At 29.9% G+C, this 24951-nt stretch overlaps 1 protein-coding gene across 1 annotated transcript; it reads left to right on the forward strand.

The window, feature by feature from the left end:
• The first annotated feature begins 454 nt into the window (after positions 1-454).
• Positions 455-24947, forward strand: LOC145763930 (cubilin-like). Its single transcript, XM_082575488.1, has 43 exons — positions 455-576; positions 1886-2004; positions 2229-2318; positions 2480-2612; positions 3243-3365; positions 3729-3844; positions 4172-4261; positions 4648-4787; positions 5284-5390; positions 5825-5886; positions 6389-6534; positions 6833-6967; positions 7711-7847; positions 8496-8647; positions 9155-9449; positions 9835-9972; positions 12261-12382; positions 12742-12831; positions 12988-13117; positions 13665-13778; positions 14003-14121; positions 14631-14720; positions 14842-14968; positions 15354-15470; positions 15825-15943; positions 16123-16212; positions 16378-16504; positions 17080-17193; positions 17685-17803; positions 18324-18413; positions 18603-18732; positions 18861-18974; positions 19412-19530; positions 20182-20271; positions 20509-20635; positions 21198-21320; positions 21773-21891; positions 22071-22160; positions 22270-22396; positions 22731-22847; positions 23072-23194; positions 23648-23773; positions 24319-24947. The coding sequence occupies exons 1-43, from the start codon at positions 513-515 to the stop codon at positions 24453-24455; spliced, it is 5157 nt and encodes a 1718-aa protein (XP_082431614.1). The 5' UTR covers positions 455-512; the 3' UTR covers positions 24456-24947.
• Positions 24948-24951: the final 4 nt, after the last annotated feature.

Here is a 24951-nt window from a genome sequence, read left to right on the forward strand (position 1 = left end):
TAGAACAACACTAATTTTCTATTTCAGTAATATACAAAACAGACGTCTGTTCCGTGTTTAAAACAAATAACAAATTATGTGGTTGTGATGCGCAATACAAAATTACCATGTTTTGTTTTATATTTTGGAGAACCCGAAATTTAACTTTTTTACCAAGTTTCGTATTTCGGAAAAACCGTTTTTTCAAATTCAACTTTTTTTAGCTGGGGGGAATTTTTGGGTATAGGGTTTTGCAATGAAAATACCTGGCGTTAAAACACCGAGTTAGGTCATGCGGAAAAAGAAATGACTGTCGTAACTAAACGAACCAAACTAGAAAAAGAGATTAGAAAAAATCCAAAGCTTTTCGTCTACTGTTCAAGTAATAAGGGTTAAGTTTTGTTGTTAGTTACTTATAATTTAAAATATACAAATTTAAAAACTAAAATTTAATTTATGTTTTATTTAACACTTTAGCTAAGTGAAATTTTAGATTATTTAGTAAATGGAACTAAATCTATATTAAAATTAAAATGTTAAAGTTGATTGCATTTCTTGGTTGTATTTTATATGCTATAGGTCAGGAGTCTTCTGAAGGTAGGTATAATAATAATTTATTAATAATAGTTAAACATTATGAATAGCTTAATAACTATACTTAATTTTTGTTATTAAATAAAGTGCTTTAAATAACGATAATATTACTTGCCGTTGACGGGAATCGAACCTCAAATATACTATCGTTAAATTAGTTTAATATCTATATAAAAGCACTTTTACATAATAACTTCGCCTATTTCGTTAAACACGATCACAATAACTTGCTTGTCTATATTAAATAATATAATACACTTCAAGAGTAATTTGGCAAAAATATAAATTATGTTTTTATTTAACAACGAAATGTGTCAACTAATAAGCAAAAATTGAATAATCTGGCAAAAAAGAGTAATTTTGTAAAAAGTGGGCTGTCACGTGCATGTTCAAGTCATTTTGTTGCCCAGTCAAGTCATTTTGTTGCCCAAATTTTACGCATGGTTAGATTGATAAAAAATCAAAGCAAACCACATTTTTGAGTTTAAAAACTAAATTTTAATCGACAAATGATCTTTGTTTTAAATTTTATTACTTTATTACATTTTCATAGACCTAAATTTAATTTTAATCTATATACTTTGTATCTATATACCATTCTATGCATTTTGTATTAAAAATTATCTTGTTTGTTTTAAAACGGTTAACCTGTATTAAAAGCTGTATAATGTTTACCCTTACTTACCCTATGTTTTTACAAGATTAAATTTAAGGCGTGTAGCCTTTATAAAACTTTAGTTTTTAGCCTTTTTTACTTGAATCTGCGTTTTAACCGAGTTATCTATGTCAAATTGCGATAAAGTTTACGTAGTAGCCTATGTATAATTTACTTTATATAATATAATTTTTACAATATAATGATAGATTTATTTGAGCATGAAAGATAATAAATGTTACCGTTTTTGCCCGTGGTTTTTAACTGCTGAAACATTTGTTTTTCAAACAACTGTTAATAAAAGTATTTTTTTATTTACCAACACTTAATTTACGTGTTTTAAAAGTGTGTTAAAAAAACTATATGTACTATCATTGCCCTTTTTTGTAAGAGCCTATTTTAAAAGCGGTATAACATAAAAATAATAACGTTAGATGTAAAAAATAACTTAAATTTGGCTAAACTTTTTAAAAAAAGTTTATGCGTTATCTGTAAGAAGTAAAATGCGTTATCTGTAAGAAGTAAACATGGCATTAACTTTCGCTGCAAAATTCCTCACAAATAGTTTTGTACAAAATTCAAAGTGTTTCTAAAAATGTAGAATCCATCTATTTTCCCACAGGAATAAATGCAACCCAAGACTTGTTTTTTTTTTAGCTGAATGCGGTCAACTGGAATTTACTGCAGCTACCGGCAGCTTAACTTCACCAAACTTTCCAAATAATTATCCAAATAATCTAAACTGCATTTACACAATAAGTACAGTTCAAGGCCAGGTACATTGAATGTTTGTTTTGCTCTATTATTACTACAGCTCCAAAGATAGGTTAATATTTTTCTAATCACGTGTTTTCGTTACCGCGTGTTCTTGTAAATACGTGTTCTTAATCTATTTTATTATACGACTTTAAAATCACTGTTATTGGCACGCTGTCAATTTTAAGGGCTTATTTAAGGGTTTAAAATTACAGGCTTAAATTAAGGTTGAATATATTTTTAGGTTCTGGTCGTTACATTTGAAGCGTTTGAACTGGAAGCAGAAATCAATTGCGAATATGATTATTTGGAAATTAGCGACAATGGAACACAGGTAAAATTCCTACCTTCTTATTTTTTTTGTTGGAAATTAATTACTCAAGAAAGCCTTCTCTGCTTGACTTTAAAGCATCGGAGATTACACTTATGACTGCTTGTAGTAGCTCAATGCCTTATGTTTACTGTTTAATTAATTAATGTTTATTAATTACTAAGGTTTACGGCCGACGTGTTTGTAGAACAGAAAACCTTCAACCTTTCACTTCCATAAGCTCAGAAATTAACATAACATTTTATACTGATGGTGGTGTTAGTGGTATTGGATTTTCTCTATCTTGGTTTTCAACAGGTAAGGGAGCACGGTATAGTGGTAAGAACACTTGCTACACCACACATGAGGTTGTGGGTTTAATTCCCACTAATCTTATGCTGTAGCGCCCTTGAGTAAGGGCTATAAACGGTATGAACTCCTGCTGAGCTAGCACTAAATCAGCAGCATAATTATAAGGCAATTATAATCTATAATATTCCAAACTGCCACAAGCAACTCGGGACTGGGTTGGAGCAACTGATGTTACTCTTTGTTTATGTCGCGCATTTGACTTTCCCACATCTAGAATAAAGGTATATAAAAAACAAAAAAAACAGGTGTTTATAATATATTATTTATTTCTACAAAGCCATATATTAAGTTAAATGAAATTTGATTGTGTATAAACAATGTTTTTAAGTTCAATTTTTTTTAATTTTATGTTTTTATATTCTAAAAAGGTGTTTCAGTTATAAATTAATTCTTTTTGTTATGTTGCATGATTTTAACATGTAGCTATAACAATTATGTAGTGCTTTGAAAATTTTATATATTAGCAAACAAAACTAAAAAAGCCTTCAAAGTGATGGTATTTGTCTTACCAATTCTGGCAGAATTTTTTTCCCAAAACAAAATGGTGTTTTAAATTTTAGTCTCATATTTTGTTAGTTAGATGTGAAGATAATCAAATTACCTGCCAAAGTGATGGTTCTTGCATTCCTATCGATGCAATGTGTAATTCGACAAATGAATGTCAAGATGGGACGGATGAAAGAAATTGTCCCTTCACAGGTATTAAAGTCTTAAAAATTTTTTTGTAAGTCTATCAATTTAAAAAAAAATTGACATTTTTTACCTTAAATCTTAATTTTTTTTTATTATATAATTGATACCTAAACATTCAATCACATGGAAACAGTGGGAATCAAACCATTGATTTTTTGTGGTGTTGTGAAAATGCTGCTAAAATTTTACAATTTTTTGTTTTACAAAATTAAAAAAAAAATTTTACCAAATTTAAAAAAAATTTTTTACAAAATTTAAAAAATAAAATTAGCTTTCTTTTGTTAGACTGTAAAATTAATTTATTTATTTCACGACGAAATCAAAACATAGTAAAATCAATATTTATTTAAGTTACATATATTTGTTAAGGTCAATGTGGTGGTATATTTACAAATTCAACTGGTAGTTTTACCACACCTCGTTACCCTTCTAATTATCCAAATGACCTTGATTGTACATGGTCGATACTTTCTCAGCCTGAAGAGGTTAAGTTACTTATTTTACAAATTTTTTTTTTTTAAAGAAATTTTTAGTTTTAAAAATAGAAAATTATGGCTTTCGGTAATTGAAATTGTAGAGGCCTAATCGTTATTATAGGATTTTGTATAGACTAAAACTAGAAGGTATAATTTTAAAAATAAGTATTACTATTTAAGGATGTTTTTTTTATCTGACTACCACTTAAATGTTTTAAGATATTTTCATTTTCTTATTTTGTTTTATATTTTAAATTTAAATTTTAATACCAACAAAACTATATTAACTAAAACTATTTTTTCGGAGTGTTTTGTAAACATTTTTTTGTTTTATAGGTTATTGTTGTAACTATAGATAGTATAAGCATAGAGCATAGTCTAACTTGCCAGTTTGACTATTTGGAATTATATGATGATGGAGTACTGGTAGGTTAAAAATATTTACAATAAAAAACAATTTTTTGTGCTAATAAAATAAGCTCTAAAGTTAACTTTTTTTGTGTATTATTATCCTTGATGTGGCAAGACCAACTTAACATCCAAAACATAGAGTAACATTTGTTGGGCTGACCCAGTCTTATGTTGATTTTTGGCAGTTTAAATATCGATTAAACATACTGCCAGCTATGAAACCTGACAATTGGTTTTGGGCTTGAGAGAAATTTGAACAATTCATAGCGCCTTAATTAGGGCACTGCAACATAAAATCAGTCAGTAGGGATCAAACCAATGACTTGTTGTAAACCAAGTGTTCCAGTCACTACACTATCTAGCTGGGTTAGATTTTTACAGAATTTTGTATTCTATTTCAGGTATTTAATCGAAGAATATGTGGTCGTGATACTTTTATTACTTCATTTGCAGCTAACAGTACCAATGTTACGGTTGTTTTTCATTCAGATGAACGAAACGTGGAGGCTGGGTTTATGCTATCATACGAAACTGAACGCAAGTCTTTTTCTTTAAATTTTTTTATTAAAACTAATTAACTGCTAACATATGTTAATGCTAGCATAATTAACCTATGTACTACAACCAGCTTTTTGTTATTTTAAAATCTTTTTATTTAAATTTACACATAAAAACATTTTTTTTAAATTTGACCAATTAAACAATATTTAAAACTGATAAAGGCAGTACAAAACACGACAGAAGAGATAAAACGCCCTTGAGTAAGACACTATAAATGATATAAACTCCTGCTAAGCCAGCACTTAATCAGCAGCATATTTACCAGGTAATTATAATCTATATAATATCCCAAACTGCACCAGGCAACTCGAGACTGGGTTGGAGTAAACGATGTTAGTCTATGTTTGGGTCGCGCATTTGACCTTTCACATCGAGAATAAAGATAAATACAAAAAAAATTATTCTTTGTCTACTCTGTTATATTTTTCAAAATGTAAAAGTTTACTTAATAATATCTTTTTCTCATTTTTAGCAAGATGTGCTTCAAACCAGTTTACTTGTTTTAATGGTACATGTATATCTGATAGTTTGTTGTGTGATAGAGTTATGGATTGTACAGATGGGAGAGATGAAGTGGAGTGTGGTAAAAAGTGTTTTTAAACATATATTTTTTCACAATGTGTCTAATTTTAGGTCTTAAATAAGTGTATAAGCTTTCGTGTCCAAGAGCCTTTCGGTTTGGCTTTAAGTCAACGGCAGACACATGAGGTCGTGGGTTTAATCCCCACTGCTCTCATGCTGTAGCGCCCTTGAGTAGGATGCTATAAACGGTATAAACTCCTACTGACCTAGCACTTAATCAGCAGCATAATTATCAGGCAATTATAATCTATAATATCCCAAACTGCCACAGGCAACCTGAGACTGGGTCGGAGTAACTGATGTTATGTGTTTCTCTATGTTCAAGTCGCGCATTCGACTTTTCCACATCGAGGATAAAAATATATACAAAAAAAAAGTCAGCCTATTAAAATTTTAAATTAAAAATATTTTTAAATATTTTTTGTTTATTTTAAGATCACATGCCTACTATTGCAGCAGAGTGCGGAAAAAATGAAGTACCCCCTAAATTTACAACGGTAATTCAAATAGAGAAAAATGGTTTTAACGTTTAGTTGTACAAAAATTGAATACAAAACAGTTATTACATTAAGCAGAAAAGATAATCGGCAGCGTGGTGTAGTGGTAAGAACACTTGCTACACCACACATGAGGTTGTGGGTTCAATTCCCACTGACCTCATGCTGTAGCGCCCTTGAGTAAGGCGTAATAAACGGTATGAACTCCTGCTGAGTCAGCACTTAATCAGCAGCATAATTATCGGGCAATTATAATCTATAATATCCCAAACTGCTATAGGCAACTCGAGACTGGGTCGGAGTAACTTATGTTACTCTATGTTTAAGTCGCGCATTCGACTTTCCCACATCGAGGATAAAGATATATACAAAAAAAAAAAAAAAATCTAAAAGAATAAACTGAAAAATAAAAATAAAATATAACCCAAAATAATTTTTCAAAATTTGCTTGACTATTTTACTATCATTAAATTTAATGTAAATCCAATTTTCTTTGTGTTAGGTTCCTCGAATTATTGGTGGAAGCAGTGCCAGAGTCAATTCATGGCCATGGCAAGCTGCATTGGTATTTCCTCGTTCCAATAATGCTTTTTGTGGTGGATCTATTATAAGTGGACGATATATTTTAACAGCAGCACATTGCGTAGTGTAACTAATTATTTTATTTACAAATAAAATTTAACTTGAATATTTTTTTAATATAAAACTTTTTATTTTTAGTAGAGTAACATTTGTAAAAAAAATATGGCAGTTTGAGATGCTAATTATTTGTGAATAATTAAAACGATTTTACAGCACAAAGGCGATGGGAATTGAACCCAGGACCTAAAGTAGTAAAGCAATGTGTTTTCCTATTATTAAAGGGCTGTGTTATTGTCTCCTGGCATCTTTATGTAAAAAAAAAGATTTAAATTTAAGTAGTTTTTTATGATATTTTTTATGATAGAAATACAAATGGTGTCGTTGCTTCTATTACATCAATGGATATTATTGTTGGAAGGACTGATTTATCAAACACTCAAGTCGGTCAACGTTTAACAGTTGAAGATTATATTGTTCATGAAAATTACAATCATCAAGTGTACGTTTTTGTTTTTATTTTTTGCATTTATCATATTTTTTGTGCAGTTCAATTGTCATAGTGGTATTAACTGTATTCATTTACTGGCAGCGTGGTGTAGTGGTAAGAACACTTGCTACACCACACATGAGGTCGTGGGTTCAATCCCCACTGATCTCATGCTGTAGCGCTCTTGAGTAAGGCGCTATAAACGGTATAAACTCCTGCTAAGCCAGCACTTAATCAGCAGCATAATTACCTGGCAATTATAGATTATAGTCTCTATAATATCCCAAACTGCCACAGGCAACTCGAGACTGGGTAGGAGTAACTTGTGTTACTCTATGTTCAAGTCGCGCATTCGACTTTCCCACATTGAGGATAAAGATATATCCAAAAAAAAAAAATGTGTTAGACCTGATATTTTCAAAGACTTAAACATAAGGTAGTATTAGTAACCATGACCCGACAATAATTTTGTTAAAGCTTAGAATAATACTGAAAACAATTGCTCAAAATTTAAATGCCAATTGGCATTTGGTTTGGCAGAGGTTAAGAAAAAAGTCTTTTTGCTACAGAGAGTCTAAATCTTACAGTCAGAATATAAATTTGTTGTTTTGCATTTAAGACAAATAAATACGACAAGAAATGCATTTATAGAAATGCAATCTAGCAAAAAGGCTGTGTCTAAGTTAAACACTTACAAAAATCAAATATTAAAATTTAAAAGGAAACGGAAAAACTTTATTATGTTTTTTGGTTAGGACCCTCTATGATATAGCTTTGATAAGATTAAATGAAGAAATCGTTTTTAATTCAATGTCAGTTGTTCCAATTTGTTTTGGAAATGTTTCTGTAAAAGTTGGAACCAATTGTTATATAACTGGATGGGGAAACCTATGTAAGTGACCAGAAAATTTTATTTATTATTTTCATTATTAGTTTTATTGTTTTTAAGATATTACCTGCTTAGTAACATAGGATTGTTTTTGGGCTTTTAAATATCATGAGTGCCAATGTTTATCGAGGATGCTTTTATTTTAGGGATTTAAATATAAAAACATTGTTTTTACCTTATGAGGTCCTGGGTTTAAATCTCACCAAGTACCTTCTTTTTATCAAAAAAATAACGGCAGCGTGGTGTAGTGATAAAAACACTTGCTACACCACACATGAGGTCGTGGGTTCAATCCCCACTGACCCCATGCTGTAGCACTCTTGAGTAGGGCGCTATAAACGGTATGAACTCCTGCTGAGCCAGCACTTTATCAGCAGCATTATTATCAGGCAATTATAATCTATAATATCCCAAACTGCCACAGGCAACTCGAGACTGGGTCGGAGTAACTGATGTTACTCTATGTTCACGTCGCGCATTCGACTTTCTCACATCGAGGATAAAGATATATACAAAAAAAAAATCCTAAAAAATGAGTTTGCTAAATAATCTGTAAATGTTACTAAAAAAAGAACTAAATTTGCACTATAATTGGAATTTATGTTATTTTACTGTATTTAAATTTTAACAAATTGTTATTAATTTAAATAGCACCAGTCAGGGGTCAAGTTATTTCGATAAGCCACCTGCAACAAGCATTTGTTCCCCTTGTTTCAAATACTGCGTGTAATGATGTTTATGGAAATATTATTTCATCACAAATTTGTGCGGGAAGGCCACAAGGTGGTGTGGACACATGTCAGGTTAAACTTTATTCGTATTTATTCTTGATTTAAAAAGCTTGACCTAACTGAGTGGTTATTATGTAGTTTATATTTTTAGCTAAATTTATGTTAGTTTTGTAAGTGCCTTACGCAGTACCAATTACACTTTTAAAGCAGTATGGAATTTAATTTATTACTTAATTTAATAGTTAAAGCAACTGCCTTTACTGCATGAGGTCATAGGTTCGATTCCACTGCTTTTATGCTTTTGCACCTTTAATTATTGTGTAATTATTACAGGCTATTATTTTTGCAAAGCCAAAAACAATTGGTAGTTTAAAATAAGGCAATTGTATATATTCAATCTTAAAATGCTAAAGACAACTCAACACTGGGTCAGGGTAACAAATGTTACTTTATGTTTAAGTTATAAAAGAAGTCTATCCAAACCAATAATAAATTTTATACAAAAAGTATTAAAACCACTGCATCATATTTTTAACTTATGCCTGTTTTTGTTGTGTAATGTTTCAAATTTGTAAATAGGGCGACTCAGGAGGTCCACTGGTTTGCTTAATAGATGGGTTGACCTGGTTTCAAGTTGGTGTTACCTCCTTTGGGGCTGGCTGTGGGGTACCAAATATACCAGGGGTTTATACCCGCGTCTCCTCATTCGAGGATTGGATTTTAAATAACACAATTCCTGATACAATAAATACAACAACTACAACACCTGCAACAACTACAACACCTACAACAGATTCAAATGCTACTACAACTACAACACCTACAACAAATACAAATGCTACAACACCTGCAACCAATACAACTAATACAACATGTAAGGATTAGAATTATTTGTTTTTGTTGTATATTAATAAGCAAGTTTTAAATGTAATTTTTTTATATTTAATTTAAATGTATTTTAATATTTGTTCGTCTTTTATGTGGTAAAGTTATAATTATAACTCAAACTTAGGATAACCTTTTTACTATTTATAATTTTTTTGCTGATTGCAATTTGGGTTAGTGGGATTAGTAATATTTAAAGCTCTTTACTTAAGTGCATTACAGCATAGAAGCAGTGGGGGTCAAACCAAGGACCTCATGTAGTTGATTATAAACCCAACCTTAAATGGATAACTAAGGACTTACTTAGTTATTTTTTAGCCAAAAATTAACAAATATATTTTTATATAACTAAAAAATTAAAAATGTTTATTCAGCACCACCAGTGGATGCCTGTGCCAGTAACCCTTGCCATGTGTTTGCTAATTGTTTAAATATTCCGCAAGGAGGATTTGTATGTACTTGCAGAATGGGTTTTACTGGAGATGGACTTACTAATTGTGCTTTGATGTCTGGTAAAAACTTACTAAATAACTTTAAATTAAATACTAGTTTTTTTTGAATAAGGTATATATATTTATTTACAACCCTTTATAATTTTATCAAAATAACAAATTATTTTTTTGTATTTTGATTTCTAAAAAAAAAGAATTTATTTAAAATTTATGTATAAACATTTGAAACAGGATAATTAAAATTTATTTAATATTAGTAAAGCTTCAAGGGGTAGATTTAAGATTTTTGATGTAAAATTACAATTATTAATTATTTTTATAAACTTCACTAGTCAAAATCAAAATAAAATTTTTTTCAGTAAAATTCTTTTTTTTTAAATAAATTAAATTTTTTTTTTAAACAAATTTAAAATTTTGATTTAAAGTATAAATATGTTAAAAGCCATTACATTGTCAAGTGTTATATGAGTTTGCTCACTAAGTTAAGCGTGAAATTATTTTGTTTTAAGTTCAAGTTTAAGACGTAAAGTTCAAATGACAAGCGGGGGCGTAAAATTTTGTCGTGCAGAAAAAAAAAATAAAGTCTTTTTAATATAAAAGAAAAAAGAAAGCACAAAGAAGTGTATTAAATAATTCTTTCAGAGATATAAAAGTGTTTACATAAATATTATTCTTTACAAAAAACTTAACCCCTACAGAGAGGTCTTAACATTGTTAAAAAAAATTTATTAGGATAGGTTAAAAATTGGTTTTTAAAGTGGATTTTAAAATTTTATTTTTTTTTATATTTTATGGTTTTAAAACTTTATTTAAAGCGTTTATTTTTGTTTCAGAAATTTAAAAAAAATTATTTACTATATTTTAAATAAATATTTTTTTGTGTTTATTAATCAAGGTTATTAGGTATAGGTAAATAATTAACATTTTGCAAAACAAAAATGTTAAAATTGTTTGCATTTTTTTGTTTTTTTGTGTATGCTTTTGGTCAGTCTACAGGTATGTGATAATTTAATTGCATAATTTGTGTTAGAAATTTTTTTTTATTCTTGATTTTTTAAGGTCCTAAACTTATACAAGATTTATATAAAATAGTAAATGCAATTATCAAGGGTGTAGCTTTAAACGTTAAATTTTTTTAAATTTATTTATTTTTATTTTGGTTTTTCGCGCAATGATAAAAGTAAATAATAAATACAAAATACAATTAATTTAACAACATTGCGACGGGAAAAAATGACAAAATCAATTTAATGATATATTTAAGTAAAAGCAACCTATGCGTTTTTAATATTGTAAATGTTTGAAATTTAAAAATGTAAAGTAAGTTATAAAAATATAGCTTTAAAATATTGCTAAAAATTGTAAAATTTAAAGAAGTAAAAAATTTTATTGCAAAATGAAATATTTTAATTCAAAATTTAAATAAATAAATTTTTAAATGCTTTTGAAAAAATATAAAAAAGTGTTATATAAGAATTTGTGAAGAATAAATTTTTTGGTTATATAAGATTTTCAAGAGTTGAAGACGAGGTCACATTACCGAAAAGGTTTTAAAATAGTTAACTAGCGTGCCTAGATGTTATTTGTCTTTTTTCAAGCGCGAAGTTTTTGTTGCGCTCCGTCAAACTTTGTGAAATCAGTCTTTTTTGAACTTGAAAACGATCCAGATCTTTTTTTGTGAAATTTATCTTTTTTTCAACATTAAGTGGGTCTGCCTTACAAATGAAATGAAATTTATATTTGTTTTGTTAGCTTAAATGCCTTTCTATCAAAAAGACTTAACCTTTTAAAGTGGGGTCTTTAAAGTGGGTCTGCCTTAGAAATGAAATTAATTTTATATTTTTTGTTAGCTGATATGCCTTTCTATCAAAAAGGCCTAACCTTTCAAAATTTTATTTATTTTGCATTTGACATTTTAGACTTTTGTGATTTTATGCTTCCCTTAAAATTTATTAAATAAAAAATAAATCAAATTAACACAAATAAAAAAAACAATTTTTTTTTTAAAACAAAAATAAAAATTTAGCAGAAACATAATTAAAATGATAAATAAATAAAGTTACCATAAACAGAAAAATAAATTCTTTTTACAAAAACCTATTAAAATAATTAAATTGATTTGTTGTGAAATTAATTTTCTGATTCTTGTAAAAAAACAGTTAAATTTAATATTTACTGGTTTCATGTTGTAGCATATATAAAGGGTTTTAAGCATAAAATTAACCCTTTCACATTCATGAAAAAGGGGCAGGTTAAAAATATTAGGTACGGCAATTATATCCAGAAATTTATAAAAATTTAGGTTTCCAATTTTTCAATTTTTTTTTAAAAATATTTTTATTTTGTAGATGAAGAATGTGGCCAATTGATTTATACCAGTGCCTCTGGTAATTTCACATCCCCAAATTACCCCGAAGATTATCCAAATTTCCTAGATTGTAGTTACATGATTACAGTAGAAGAAGGCCAGGTAAAATGCGCGACTTAAACATAGAGTAACATCAGTTACTCCGACCCAGTCTCGAGTTGCCTGTGGCAGTTTAGGATATTAAAAACATTATATTTGCTCGATAATTAAACTGTTGATTAAATATTGGCTTAGCAGGAGTTCATACCATTTATAGTACCTTACTCGAGGGCACTACAGCACGAGAGCAGTGGGGATTGAACTCACAACCTCATGTGTAGTGTAGCAAAAGTTCTTACCACTACACCACGCTGCCGGATTTAATTATTCTTGACTTTATAGCTTAAACATGGGGCAACAATATTTGTGCCAAACCAGTCTTAAATTGACCTGCTATTTAAAGCACACTTAATATTTTTTAGGCAATTGTGATTTCATTTTCTGATTTTGATCTCGAATCTTCCACAGTTTGCCAGTTTGATTATGTGGAAGTTTATGCAAATGGAACTTTAGTAATTTTGATTTTTGTATTTGTTATTTGTTTTAAAAAAAAACGTTATTAAATTTTTTAAATTACTTATTTTGTTATAGTTGATAACATTTTCTTTCAAATATTTAGTATTTATTTTTACATTCTTCCAAACGTAGTTTTAAAAAAGGGTTTTTAGATTGGACAGCGACTTTGTGGAAATAATATTCCAAATCCTATAGTAACTGGTTCCTCAAGTGTAACAATTCTGTTCCATACTGATGGTTCGGTCATTCGAGATGGTTTTGTCTTTAATTGGATATCAGCACGTAACACTATTTTGTACTAACCTTAACAGTGGTATGATTCAGTTGTTAAGAAACTGAAAACCATATTAATAACTAAATGAACCTGCAGCGTGGTGTAGTGGTAAGAACGCTTGCTACACCACACATGAGGTCGTAGGTTTAATCCCTACTGATCTTATGCTGTAGCGCCCTTGAGTAAGGCGCTATAATCGGTATGAACTTCTGCTGAGTCAGCACTTAATCAGCAGCATAGTTATCGGGCAATTATAATCTATAATATCCCAAACTGCCACAGGCAACTCGAGACTGGGTCAGAGTAACTGATGTTATTCTATGTTAAAGTCGCACATTCGACTTTCACACATTGAGGATAAAGATATATACAAAAAAAAATGCTAATAAATTAAGATAAAGTGAATGTGAATAATTTAAAAAGTCAGAAAAGCTTTTGTAATAAAGTACAATACAAGTATTGGTAAAAAAAATTAATAGTTAGTTTTTTAATGGTGTAGGTTTTGATACAAAACGAACCTTCGTCTTAACTTTTTATTCACTTTTTATTTTTTAGCAAGATGTACTGAAACAACATGTGTACAAGATGGTTCGTGTATTCTTAATTCTCAAGTTTGCAACGATGTAGATGATTGTCCTGGTGGAACGGATGAAGTTCTTTGTATCACAGGTCAATTAAAATTCCTCTTTAAATATATTCTCATAATTTTTACAATAAAATAACTTAAAATTTTTTTTAAAAGTTATTTAGGTATTTTGACTTTATATATAAAATCTTTTTTTATTTTGGTATATTTTAAATCTGGTAACATCTATTTAAATTTTTTAATGTATATTTAAGCATGATGCATATGCGTTAACAAACTTATCTTAAAGACAAAAGTTGTTTCAAAGGTTTCTGTGGTGAAGCAATATTTAACCAGTCTCGAGGTGTTTTAGCATCTCCAGGATACCCTATCATGTACCCAAATAATGTTACCTGTACTTCAACTATAATATCTCCACCAGGCCAGGTAAATATAAATACATGGTTTAGGCCAAAGTTTTAAACAGGCAATTAAACAAGTTTATAAGACCGCTAGCATGGTGTAGTGGTCAAAACACTTGACCTAACTATATGAGGTCCTTGGTTTGATCTCCACTGTTTTCATGCTGTAGTACCCTTGAGTAAGGCGCTATAAACAGTACGAACTCCTGCTAAGTCAGCACTTAATCAGCAGCATAATTATGGGGCAATTATAATCTTTAATATCCCAAACTGCCAAAAGCAACTCGGGACTGGGTCAAGGTAACTGATGTTACTTTATGTTTAGGTTGTGAAATCAACCTTTTAAAATTGAGAATAATTGAAGGTGAAAAAATAACCTTCATGCTCAAAAAATAGCAACTAGAGACTGGGCTAACAAAGTTTTTATTTTATTTACTGTACAAGTGTCTGTCTTGGATCAAAGGCAAATTTAAGAATTGAAGCCTATTATGTTACACTTGGGGCTAATAACTAAAATGTTTATCATTTGTACAGGCAATTATAGTAACAATTGTTGCTTTAAGTATTGAGGACGGAGAAAATTGTGAATTTGACTATTTAGAAATATACGACGGCGGAAATTTGGTAATCGTCTTTATTTTATTTTGTAGTATTTGCAAAATTTTAATTTTGAAGAGCTCTTAAAACTAGGGCTGCTAAATTTTTTTTAAATTAATTAAAAATTTTAAAATGTTGAATTTGTTAGATTGAAGTACTTTGTGCTGTGAAAATTCCCCGACCTTATGCTTCTGTTAGCTCGAATATTACAATTATATTTATATCAGATGATTCCGGACCTGGCGTTGGCTTTGAACTAGAATGGAATTTTGCACGTAAAAAAAGCCTTCATCTTATGTTTTCGTTTAAAATTTTTTTAATAAACATTGTACAAAAACACATCAAAAATATTGCAAAATTACATAGTGTATAGCGCCTTACTTAAGGGCGCTACAGCATGAGAGCAGTGGGGATTGAACCCACAACCGCATGGTGGTGTAGCAAGTGTTCTTACCACTACACCATGCTGCCATTAAAAACTCTTAATTGAGTTTGTTTGTTTTTACTTGGCATTAAAGTACCCAATTAACATTACAACCAGTGAATACCAATCTTAAAACAATAAGTTAAGATTTTCAGTGCCTTGAACTGCATGCCATTGATTTTCAAAATATTGGCCTGCATGAAAAGTTAATTTTTAATAAATCAATATTTTTACAGCAAGATGTAACGAAGGTTTTTTCACTTGCTTTAATGGGAGTTGTGTCTCCAATAATTCTGTTTGTAATGGAGTTGATGATTGTGTTGATGGGAGCGATGAGAATGATTGCTTCTCAGGTAAATTCTGTTTTAAAATACATTAACTAATTTTTTTTATCTTTGATGTTAAAATGTTGACTTCACGACCTAAACATAAAGTAAAAGCAGTTACCTTGTCCCAGTCTAAAGTTGCCTTTGGCAGTTTGGAATATTATATAGATTATAATTGCCCGGTAATTATACTGCTGATTAAGTGCTGGCTCAGCAGGAGTTCATACCGTTTTAAGCGCCTTACTCAAGGGTGCTACAGCATGATATCAGTGGAGATTGAACCCACGACCTCATGTGCGATGTAGCAAGTGTTCTTACCACTACACCACGCTGCCGGTAAAAATTCAAATATAAATAATCTTAAAAATTGTTTTTGTTAAGGTGAATGTGGGGGTGTGTTGACTGGTTCTACTGGAATGATTACTTCACCTGGTTATCCTAACATGACTTACCCTAATAATGTTAATTGTACTTGGAACATTGTAGGCCAACCTGATGAGGTTGTGTTTTAGTTTAGCTTGTCAAAAAATTTTCCATTTAAATTATCGATTTTTTAATGTTTTGTAAACGAAAACTTTTTTATATTTTGGTAATTTTAGGATATGATTGCTAAAATGGGCAAAATGATTAAAAAAGGATTTTTAGAAAATCAAAAACTTTATTATTTAATATATTGTAGGTTATTTTCGTAACTATAACTATGCTGGATATAGAACTTGGTATTGGTTGTCAATACGATTTTCTTCGAATACAAGACGGAGAAGATTTGGTAACCTTTTACAATTTCTTATAACAATTAAATGCAAAACCTAAATCATAGTTAAACTAACTTAAAATCTTTATTATGACTAGGAAAAAAATTTAAATTTCAAGAATCTGGTTTTCAAATGTTGGTAACTTTCAGTTTGTGATATTTTTTTGTTTTTAAATTCAGTTGGAGAGATTTTGTGGCACCGGTTCTCGCAGTCCAATCATTTCAACAACTTCAAATGTGACAATTAACTTTCAAACTGATGACTTTGTGATTGGGGAGGGTTTTAGGTTGATTTGGGAAACCCGAGGTTAAATTAATTTAAAGTTTAAAAATTTATATAAGATTTTATTAAAACAATTTTTTGCTAGAGTTTAGTAAATCCTTGTAAGACATAGGGTTGTAGGTTTGATTCCTACTACTTACACAGTTAACCAATGTAACCCCCCCTTAATTTGTTAAATTTTTGCAACAAAGTATGCACTATACAGGACTGGCAAAGACACCTAAAGACTTAGTCATGTTTATAAAATTACTTTATGATTAGGATGTAAGATTAAGAAAATTAAAAAAATATCTAATTAGAGTTTACTTATATCAAGATTGTTGTATACTTAGATTTAGGCTCTAAATATATTCTAAGTAAAATGTTTTCTTTGATTAAATTTAAAAACTTAAATAAAATTAGTAAAAATACTACATTTATTTTAAGGCTAGTTTTTGAGTTAACAAATTGGCTATTAAGGATTGGAATTAGCAAATGTTTAAGAATTAACACAATCTTAAGTAACAGATATAATTTTAAATAAACTTTGTAGTTTTTAAAACCAAATTTTATTAAAAAATTTTGCTTCTTTATTAAACCGTTTTTGTATTAACCTTTAGTTCCCTGTGAAAATATTACTTGCCTTGAAAATGCAACTTGTACTGAATCTGGGGGGAACTTTGAATGTATTTGTAATGGCCAACTTGTTGGTGATGGAATTACTAGTTGTGAAGGTAAAGTTTTTGTAGGCATAGAGTTGCCTTTGGCAGTTTGGAATGTTATAAATAAAAATTACCTGCTGAAGTTTATTCGTTAATAGCGCTTTACTTGAGAATGCCACAGCATAAGAGTAGTGGTGATCGAACCAAGGACCCCATGTAGTAAAGCTAAATATTCTGATTACTACCCCATGCCGCCGCTTCTATGTGTCCATGGTCCAAACACTAACTAATAGTGACACCTAGTGGAAAAAACCATACAGAATACAACAAAAGTTTAAGGTTTTATTAACAGCCTTTGCTGTTATGTTGTATAGCGTTTTTGAATATAGCACTTAATGTGACTACTTTTGTCAAATTTTTAAAATCAGTAAATATATCTGAAATACCAAAGGGGACTTTAGACCTTATACATGCTAAATTAAAATACATGACTATATATAAAATGCACAGCTCTTACTTAAAGAGTTTGTTTTTAATTACTTGAAAGCAATCTTTTTTTACAGATCGATGTGGCCAGTTACTGTACACCGGTGCTTCTGGTAATTTTACTTCCCCAAACTACCCCGAACATTATCCAAATTCACTAGATTGCAATTACATGATTACAGTAGCAGAAGGCCAGGTAAATACAAAACTGTAAGTTGGGTTAACGCAATGACACAGTATAGGAGGGTAATTCTGTCAAATAACAATAAAGATAACAATCAATCCCCACTGATCTCATGCTGTAGTGCCCTTGAGTAAGGTGCTATAAACAGTACGAACTCCTGCTGAGCCAACACTTAATCAGTAGCATAATTATGGGCAATTATAATCTATAATATCCCAAACTGCCACAGGTAACTCGAGACTGGGTCGGGGTAACTATTGTTACTCTATGTTTAAGTCGTGCATTCGATTTTCCCACATCGAGGATAAAAAGTATGTACAAAAAAAAATAACTTTGGTTTAAAACTAACTGATTTTCATTATATATTTATCTGCGAGCGAATTCACAGTCTTAACATGGCGTAGCAAATCAACTGCTAATTGTATTTTGGGTAGAAATTAAGACTGTTAATAACTACAACGTTGAGAAGTGGTGTTTATATTTCTGACTTAATGTAGTGAAGCATAAAGCAAAATTACATTATTTTTTTTAGGCAATCATGATTTCATTTTCTGATTTTGATGTTGAATTTTCCACAACTTGCCAGTATGATTACTTGGAGTTTTTCGATAATGGAACTTTAGTAATTTTGTTTTTTATTAAACTATAACTATTTTATAGCTACTTTTTAAATTTAAAAAAAAAATTTAGAATATTTTTTTATTGTTTGAGAATATAAGTTTAAAATATTATTATTTTAATTTTAGTTGGCAAATATGTTTTTGCTTAAAAATGATTGAAATTATTTAAATTTACAATTTTTGTTGCTTAGATTGGACAGCGAATTTGTGGAAATATTATTCCAAATCCTATAGCAACTGGTACTTCAAGTGTAACAATTCTGTTCCATACTGATGGTGTGATCAATCGAGATGGTTTTGTCCTTAATTGGATATCAGCACGTAACAATATTCACTATTCAATTATTATACTTTTTTTTTATAGGCTGACATTTTGTAACAGAAAAATTTTTATATTTAGAGCCTTTTTAATGAAATTTAGAATTTTTTTTTCATTTTTTATATTTTAGCAAGATGTAATGAAACAACGTGTGTACTTGACGGCTCGTGTATTCTTGATTCTCAAGTTTGCAACGATGTAGATGATTGTCCTGGTGGAACGGATGAAGTTCTTTGTATCACAGGTTGATAACATTTACTTACTAAGTTAATAAATTGACATGGTGATGTAGTGGTTAGAACACTTGTTGTCACAATATGAGGTCACTGGTTTTATTCCCACTGCTGAGGGCAATGTAAACAATACAAACTTCTGCCTAACTTAAATCCGATCTGCATGTAATTTATCTATGTGCTTAATAGTATCTAAAACTACCAAAGTTAACTTGGGACTAGGTCGGGGTAACATATTTTTATACCTCAGTTTAGGCCGTAAAGTTTTTCTATCCAAATATAGGATAAAAAAATGTTAAATGCACAGTAAGTTTTTAAAAGTTCTGCCAAATAAATATATGTTTAAATAGCAAAGTGTAAAAGTATTGTTGTCATTTAGTGTATTTTTAAAACTATTTTTTTACCCATCAATGCTTTTTTACTATATTAACCTTTCATTTTTTCAAAGGTTTCTGCGGTGAAGCAATATTTAACCAATCTCAAGGTGGTATAGCATCTCCAGGATACCCTGTTGTGTACCAACATAATACAATGTGCACATCAAGTATAATATCCCCACCAGGCCAGGTAACTTTTTAATTATTCAACCTTGTATGGACAATATCACTAAAAGCACTGCCAAAAGCAACTGCAAATTGGTGCAGCATAACATTTGTTAGCCAAGCCAAATTTAAATGTTCATCCGACATGTTCAAATAAAATACATTAACCAAATAAAAAAAAACAACTACTTTATAATACTGTTAAATAATAATCCAGCCCCATGGTAATACTAAGTAGAGAACTGAACATTAACACATAAGGCGATAGATTTTATTTCCACTATGTTGTAGTCAAACCTAGATTAGTATTCATGCCCGCATTTACTATATTTTTTTTTGTATATATCTTTATCCTTGATGTTGGAAGGTTGAATGCGCGACTTAAACATAGAGTAACATTAGTTACTTTGACCCAGTTTCGAGTTGTCTATGGCAGTTTGGGATATTATAGATTATAATTGCCTGATAATTATTCTGCTGATTAAGTGCTGGCTCAGCAGGAGTTCATATCGTTTATAGCACCTTACTCAAGGGCACTACAGCATGAGAGCAGTGGGGATTAAATCGACAACCTCATGGTGGTGTATTACAATCAGCAGCTTAGAAAAATAAGGCCAACAATAACTGAGCTAACTTAAATTGTCTCTTCATTACTGTAATCATAATATGTGTTTAGGCGATTATAGTCTCGATTGTTGCTATAAGTATTGAAGAACACCGGGAATGCAATTTTGATTATTTAGAAATATACGACAATGGAACATTGGTAATAATTTGGATCTTTGTAACTGTATAAAAATTTAAATGTTATTAATTTTTTTGCTTTTAAACAATTAACAATTTAGTATAGCAATTAAATATATGAAATGACTTATATTTTAGATAAAAAAAAATTCAAAAAATTTTAATTGAATTCATAAAAATTAAAAAAAAAAAAATTTTTCAGATAAATTTTTTTTTGTAGTATTAAAAAAATAAAAGATTTAAAATGTTGTATCGTTAGGTTGAACAACTTTGTGGTACAAAAATTCTTCGACCTTATGCTTCTGTTAGCTCCAATATTACAATTGTTTTTGTGTCGGACGGTTCTGTCAGTGATATAGGATTTGAACTAAGTTGGAGTTTTGCACGTAGGAAATTTTTTGAATTTTTTTTGAAAAAGTTTAAAAAAATAAACTCATACTTTTTTTAAATTAAAAAATTGTTTAAATATATTTGAACTCGATAAAATAACAAATATTGCAAAAACTAGGCAGTACATAATTAGAACAAAAGCAATCACAAAATTGTTGTTTTTTTGTATATATTAGCTCGGCAAAGTTAGGTAGTTCATGTTTATATTTTCATTTGACCAAAATTTCACTTTTTGGTTGTGAAATCCGGCAGCGTGGGGTAGTGGTAAGAACTCTTGCTACACCATTATGGGGGTTTTAGTCGTGGGTTTAATCCCTACTGATCTCATGCTGTAGCCCCTTAAGTAAGGCGGTATAAACAGTATGAACTCCTGCTGAGTCAGCACTTAATCAACAGCATAATTACTGGGCAATTATAATCTATGCCACAGACAACTCGAGACTGGGTCGGAGTAACTAATGTTACTCTATGTTTAGGCTGCGCATTCGACCTTGCCACATCAAGGATAAAAATATATACAAAAAAAAGTTGATTTTAATAAGTTTATTACTTTTACAGCAAGATGTGATGATGGTTTTTTTACTTGTTTTAATGGGCAATGTTTTACTAATAATTATGTTTGTGATGGTGATAAGGATTGTGGTGATGGAAGCGATGAAAATCAAAGCGATTGCTTCACAGGTACATTCATTTATATTAATTGTGAGAAGGCAGATATTGGCAGCAGGGTGTAGTGGTAAGAACACTTGCTACACCACACATAAGGTTGTGGGTTTAATCTCTACTGATCTCATGCTGAAGCGCCCTTAAGTAAGGTGCTATAACTGGTACGAACTTCTGCTGAGCCAGCACTTAATCAGCAGAGTAATTGTCAGGCAATAATAATCTATAATATCCAAAACTGCCACAGGCAACTTGAGACTGGGTCGAAGTAAATGATGTTACTCTATGTTTAAGTGGCGCATTCGATTTTCCTACATCGAGGATAAAAATATATACAAAAAAAAAGATAAACTTGGTAAAAGCTGCTTGAATATAACCTATAGCATTTTTTAAACCTAATATTTTTTCCTTAATATAAAATAAAAAATTTTGTTTTAAAGCAAAAAAAAATTCTTAAAATTTTTATTAAGGTGTTTGTGGCGGGGTTTTGACTGGTTCAAATGGAACTATTAGTTCACCTGGTTATCCTGGAGAGAGTTACCCAAATAATCTTTTTTGTAATTGGACAATTGTAGCAGAACCTAATGAGGTAGTTTATTTTACAATTTGCTTTTTAAAAATTTAAACTGCTAACAAAATTAAGGCCCTAACCCCAAAAAATCTAACATTATCGCATTAAAACTGACAATTTTAAGTTTTAAAATCAGCAATTTTACTTTTAGGGGAATTAAATTTTTAAAAAAACTCTAAATACCTATTTTATTTAAGGTTATTATAGTAAATGTTACCTCTCTGGATATAGAACAAGGCATAAATTGCCGATATGATATTCTACAATTAATAGATGAAGATATCTCGGTAAATTTATTATAATATTTTCGATTGTATTTAAACTAGCATAATGCTAACGTCTCTTTAAGCATAAGTAATTTTACTTTAGTAACAATTATTCTATTTTTTATTCTAGTTGTTTAGACTATGCGGAATAGTTCCACGAGGTCCTTTTACTTCTATTGGGTCTGTTTTGACAATTACCTTCCAAACTGATGACTTTGTGGTAGGCGAAGGGTTCACTTTATCTTGGAGAACTCAAGGTAAAAAAAATTTGCCTTGTTTTAGTTATTCTTTATAGGACTTAAGTTTTAGGATTGATTTCTACTGCTGCTATGTTAAACCCTTAATATCATGACAATAGTAACATAGTTTTGACAAATGGGCATTCGTTAATTTAATAACTTATACTTTAAAGTTAAAGTTATACAGAACTGGCAAAGGCATTTTAAGACTAAGACGGGTTTATAAAAATTACTCGATGCTTAGAATATAGAAAATAATCAATACATTAAAAATAAAGTTTTAAAAAATTTAGATTAAAATTTAACAAAAATATTGTTTACCTTCACTTATGTTTTGATTAAATTATTGAAGTGGCAAATCCTTGTACCCTTAATCCATGCCATCCATCAGCTACATGTATTCAAACTCAAGATGGTTTTAGTTGTGTTTGCAATTCTGGTTACACTGGAAATGGAATTGTTTGCCAAGGTAACAACTATTTTATATTTACCAAGTTTAATCAACTAATTTCAAACTACTACCTTAAATTTAAGTTAACTTTATGTTAACCAATTGTTTATAAGGAATTTAGTTGCCACATTTTTGAACTTTAATCAAAAATAATTATTTACTCATATATTTACAAATATAATTTTAAACTAATTTTTTCTAAAATGTCACTTTTTTCACATAGAATTTGTTTTATTTTCTAGCAATAAATCCCTGTTTAAGCAACCCCTGCCATGCTTTAGCATCTTGTTCAAATAATTCATTTGGAGGTTATACCTGCACTTGCTTATCAGGTTATACTGGAGATGGAGTTAATAATTGCTCACGTAAATATTTTTAAATTTTTTTTTAGAACGATTTATTAATAAATTTCATATTTCTATTCCAACGAAACTGATTTTTTAATTTATATGAAATGACATATTTTTCTTTCTGTATATATATTTATCCTTGATATGGGAAAGTCGAATGCACGACTTAAACATAGAGTTCCATTAGGTACTCCGACCCGGTCTAGAGTTGCCTTTGGCAGTTTGGGATTGTAAAGATTATAATTGTTCCATAATTATTCTGCTGATTAGTGCTGGCTCAGGAGGAGTTCATATCGTTTATAGCGCATTACTCAATACAGCATGAGTTCAGTGGGGATTGAACCCACAACCTCATGGTGGTGTAGCGAAGGTTCTTACCACTGCACCACACTGCCAGTACATATTAAAATAATTTTTTGGGCTACAGAAAATTATATGTTATTACTTTTGGTTTTATGATATTTTTAGTTATACCAACAAATCAATGTTTGCCAAACCCCTGTGCTCCGTTTGCTGATTGTATCAGAACACAATCAAGTTTTAGTTGCTTGTGCAGACAAGGTTATACTGGGAATGGGTTTTTCGGTTGTTCAGGTAATTGATTATAAACATAATAACTTGTTAAGGCCTGTTTACACGACAAGGTAACGTTGCGCTGCGCTGCGTTAACTTTACGAGTTCTAGGGATTTTTATTTTATTAAAAAATATCTAATAAAAGTATACCGCTTACGAAATCTTGCGTAAATTTCGCTTCAACCACAAAATTTTACGTAACTTCCGCAAACTGTTGTACGTGTGAACGACACTGTTTATTTTAAATGGTTGCGAAATCTTACGCTACGTTGCGTTGCGTACGCCGTGTGAACGGGCCTTAATACCTAACAATATAGAATATATTTAAAATAATTTTTTCTATATTTTAATTTACTTTTTATTTATTAACGAAACCAAAAAACCTTGGTTTGTTAAATTTATAACTATATGCATGTTTAAAATCGCAAAGATGAATAAGCCATATTTTCTAACTGCTAATTCAAAAGTTGGTATATAAAAAAATTGGGCTATATAACTAAGTTTGGTACTTGTATAAAAATTTAAAGTTTATATGAATTTATTTTTTCTGTGTGTTATAATTTAGCTCTACCAACCACTGGCTGTTTGAATCAATACCGAGCCGAGTTGGCAAACTGGAAAATTGAGTTTAGAAACTACCAGGCTGCTTTCCAAAAGTGGCAGAATAGCCAAAACACACCGTGTTACAATAATGGAGATTAATTTGTTAATCATTGATATTTTGTAACAAAAAAAAATTATAATTTTTATATACTTTTTATAATCGACTATTAAAGATTAGATTGCTTTTATATATTTGGCAATTTTTGTATTGATATTTAGGCTTTGCAAATTTTGCTATGTTTTTTTAGTTTGTTTGTATTGATGCTTTATTTGCACAACTGCCTTGAATATTGTGGTAGTATGTGTATGCATTTTAGTTAATTACCTGTTGGTATATTTATAGGCTTCTATTCAAAAAAAACAAAGGTTTGTGCGCTACTTGTATTATTTGCATACTTTGTATTTTGGAAATACCCCAAATTATTAACATGTTGTTTTTCGGAAAATCCGTTTCACGTAATTTAACTTTTTTTAGCTCAGGGTAAATTCTCAGGTTTTGGGATTCGGAAAATTGCTAGTGTCAAAACACCAGCGTAGATCATGCGGAAATTTAAGTAACCGTTATGCCAAAACTATTTATGCTAAAAAGAAATTG

Source organism: Corella eumyota, chromosome 1 (assembly GCF_963082875.1).
Source record: "Corella eumyota chromosome 1, kaCorEumy4.1, whole genome shotgun sequence".
In the NCBI taxonomy this organism is placed as follows: domain Eukaryota; kingdom Metazoa; phylum Chordata; class Ascidiacea; order Phlebobranchia; family Corellidae; genus Corella; species Corella eumyota.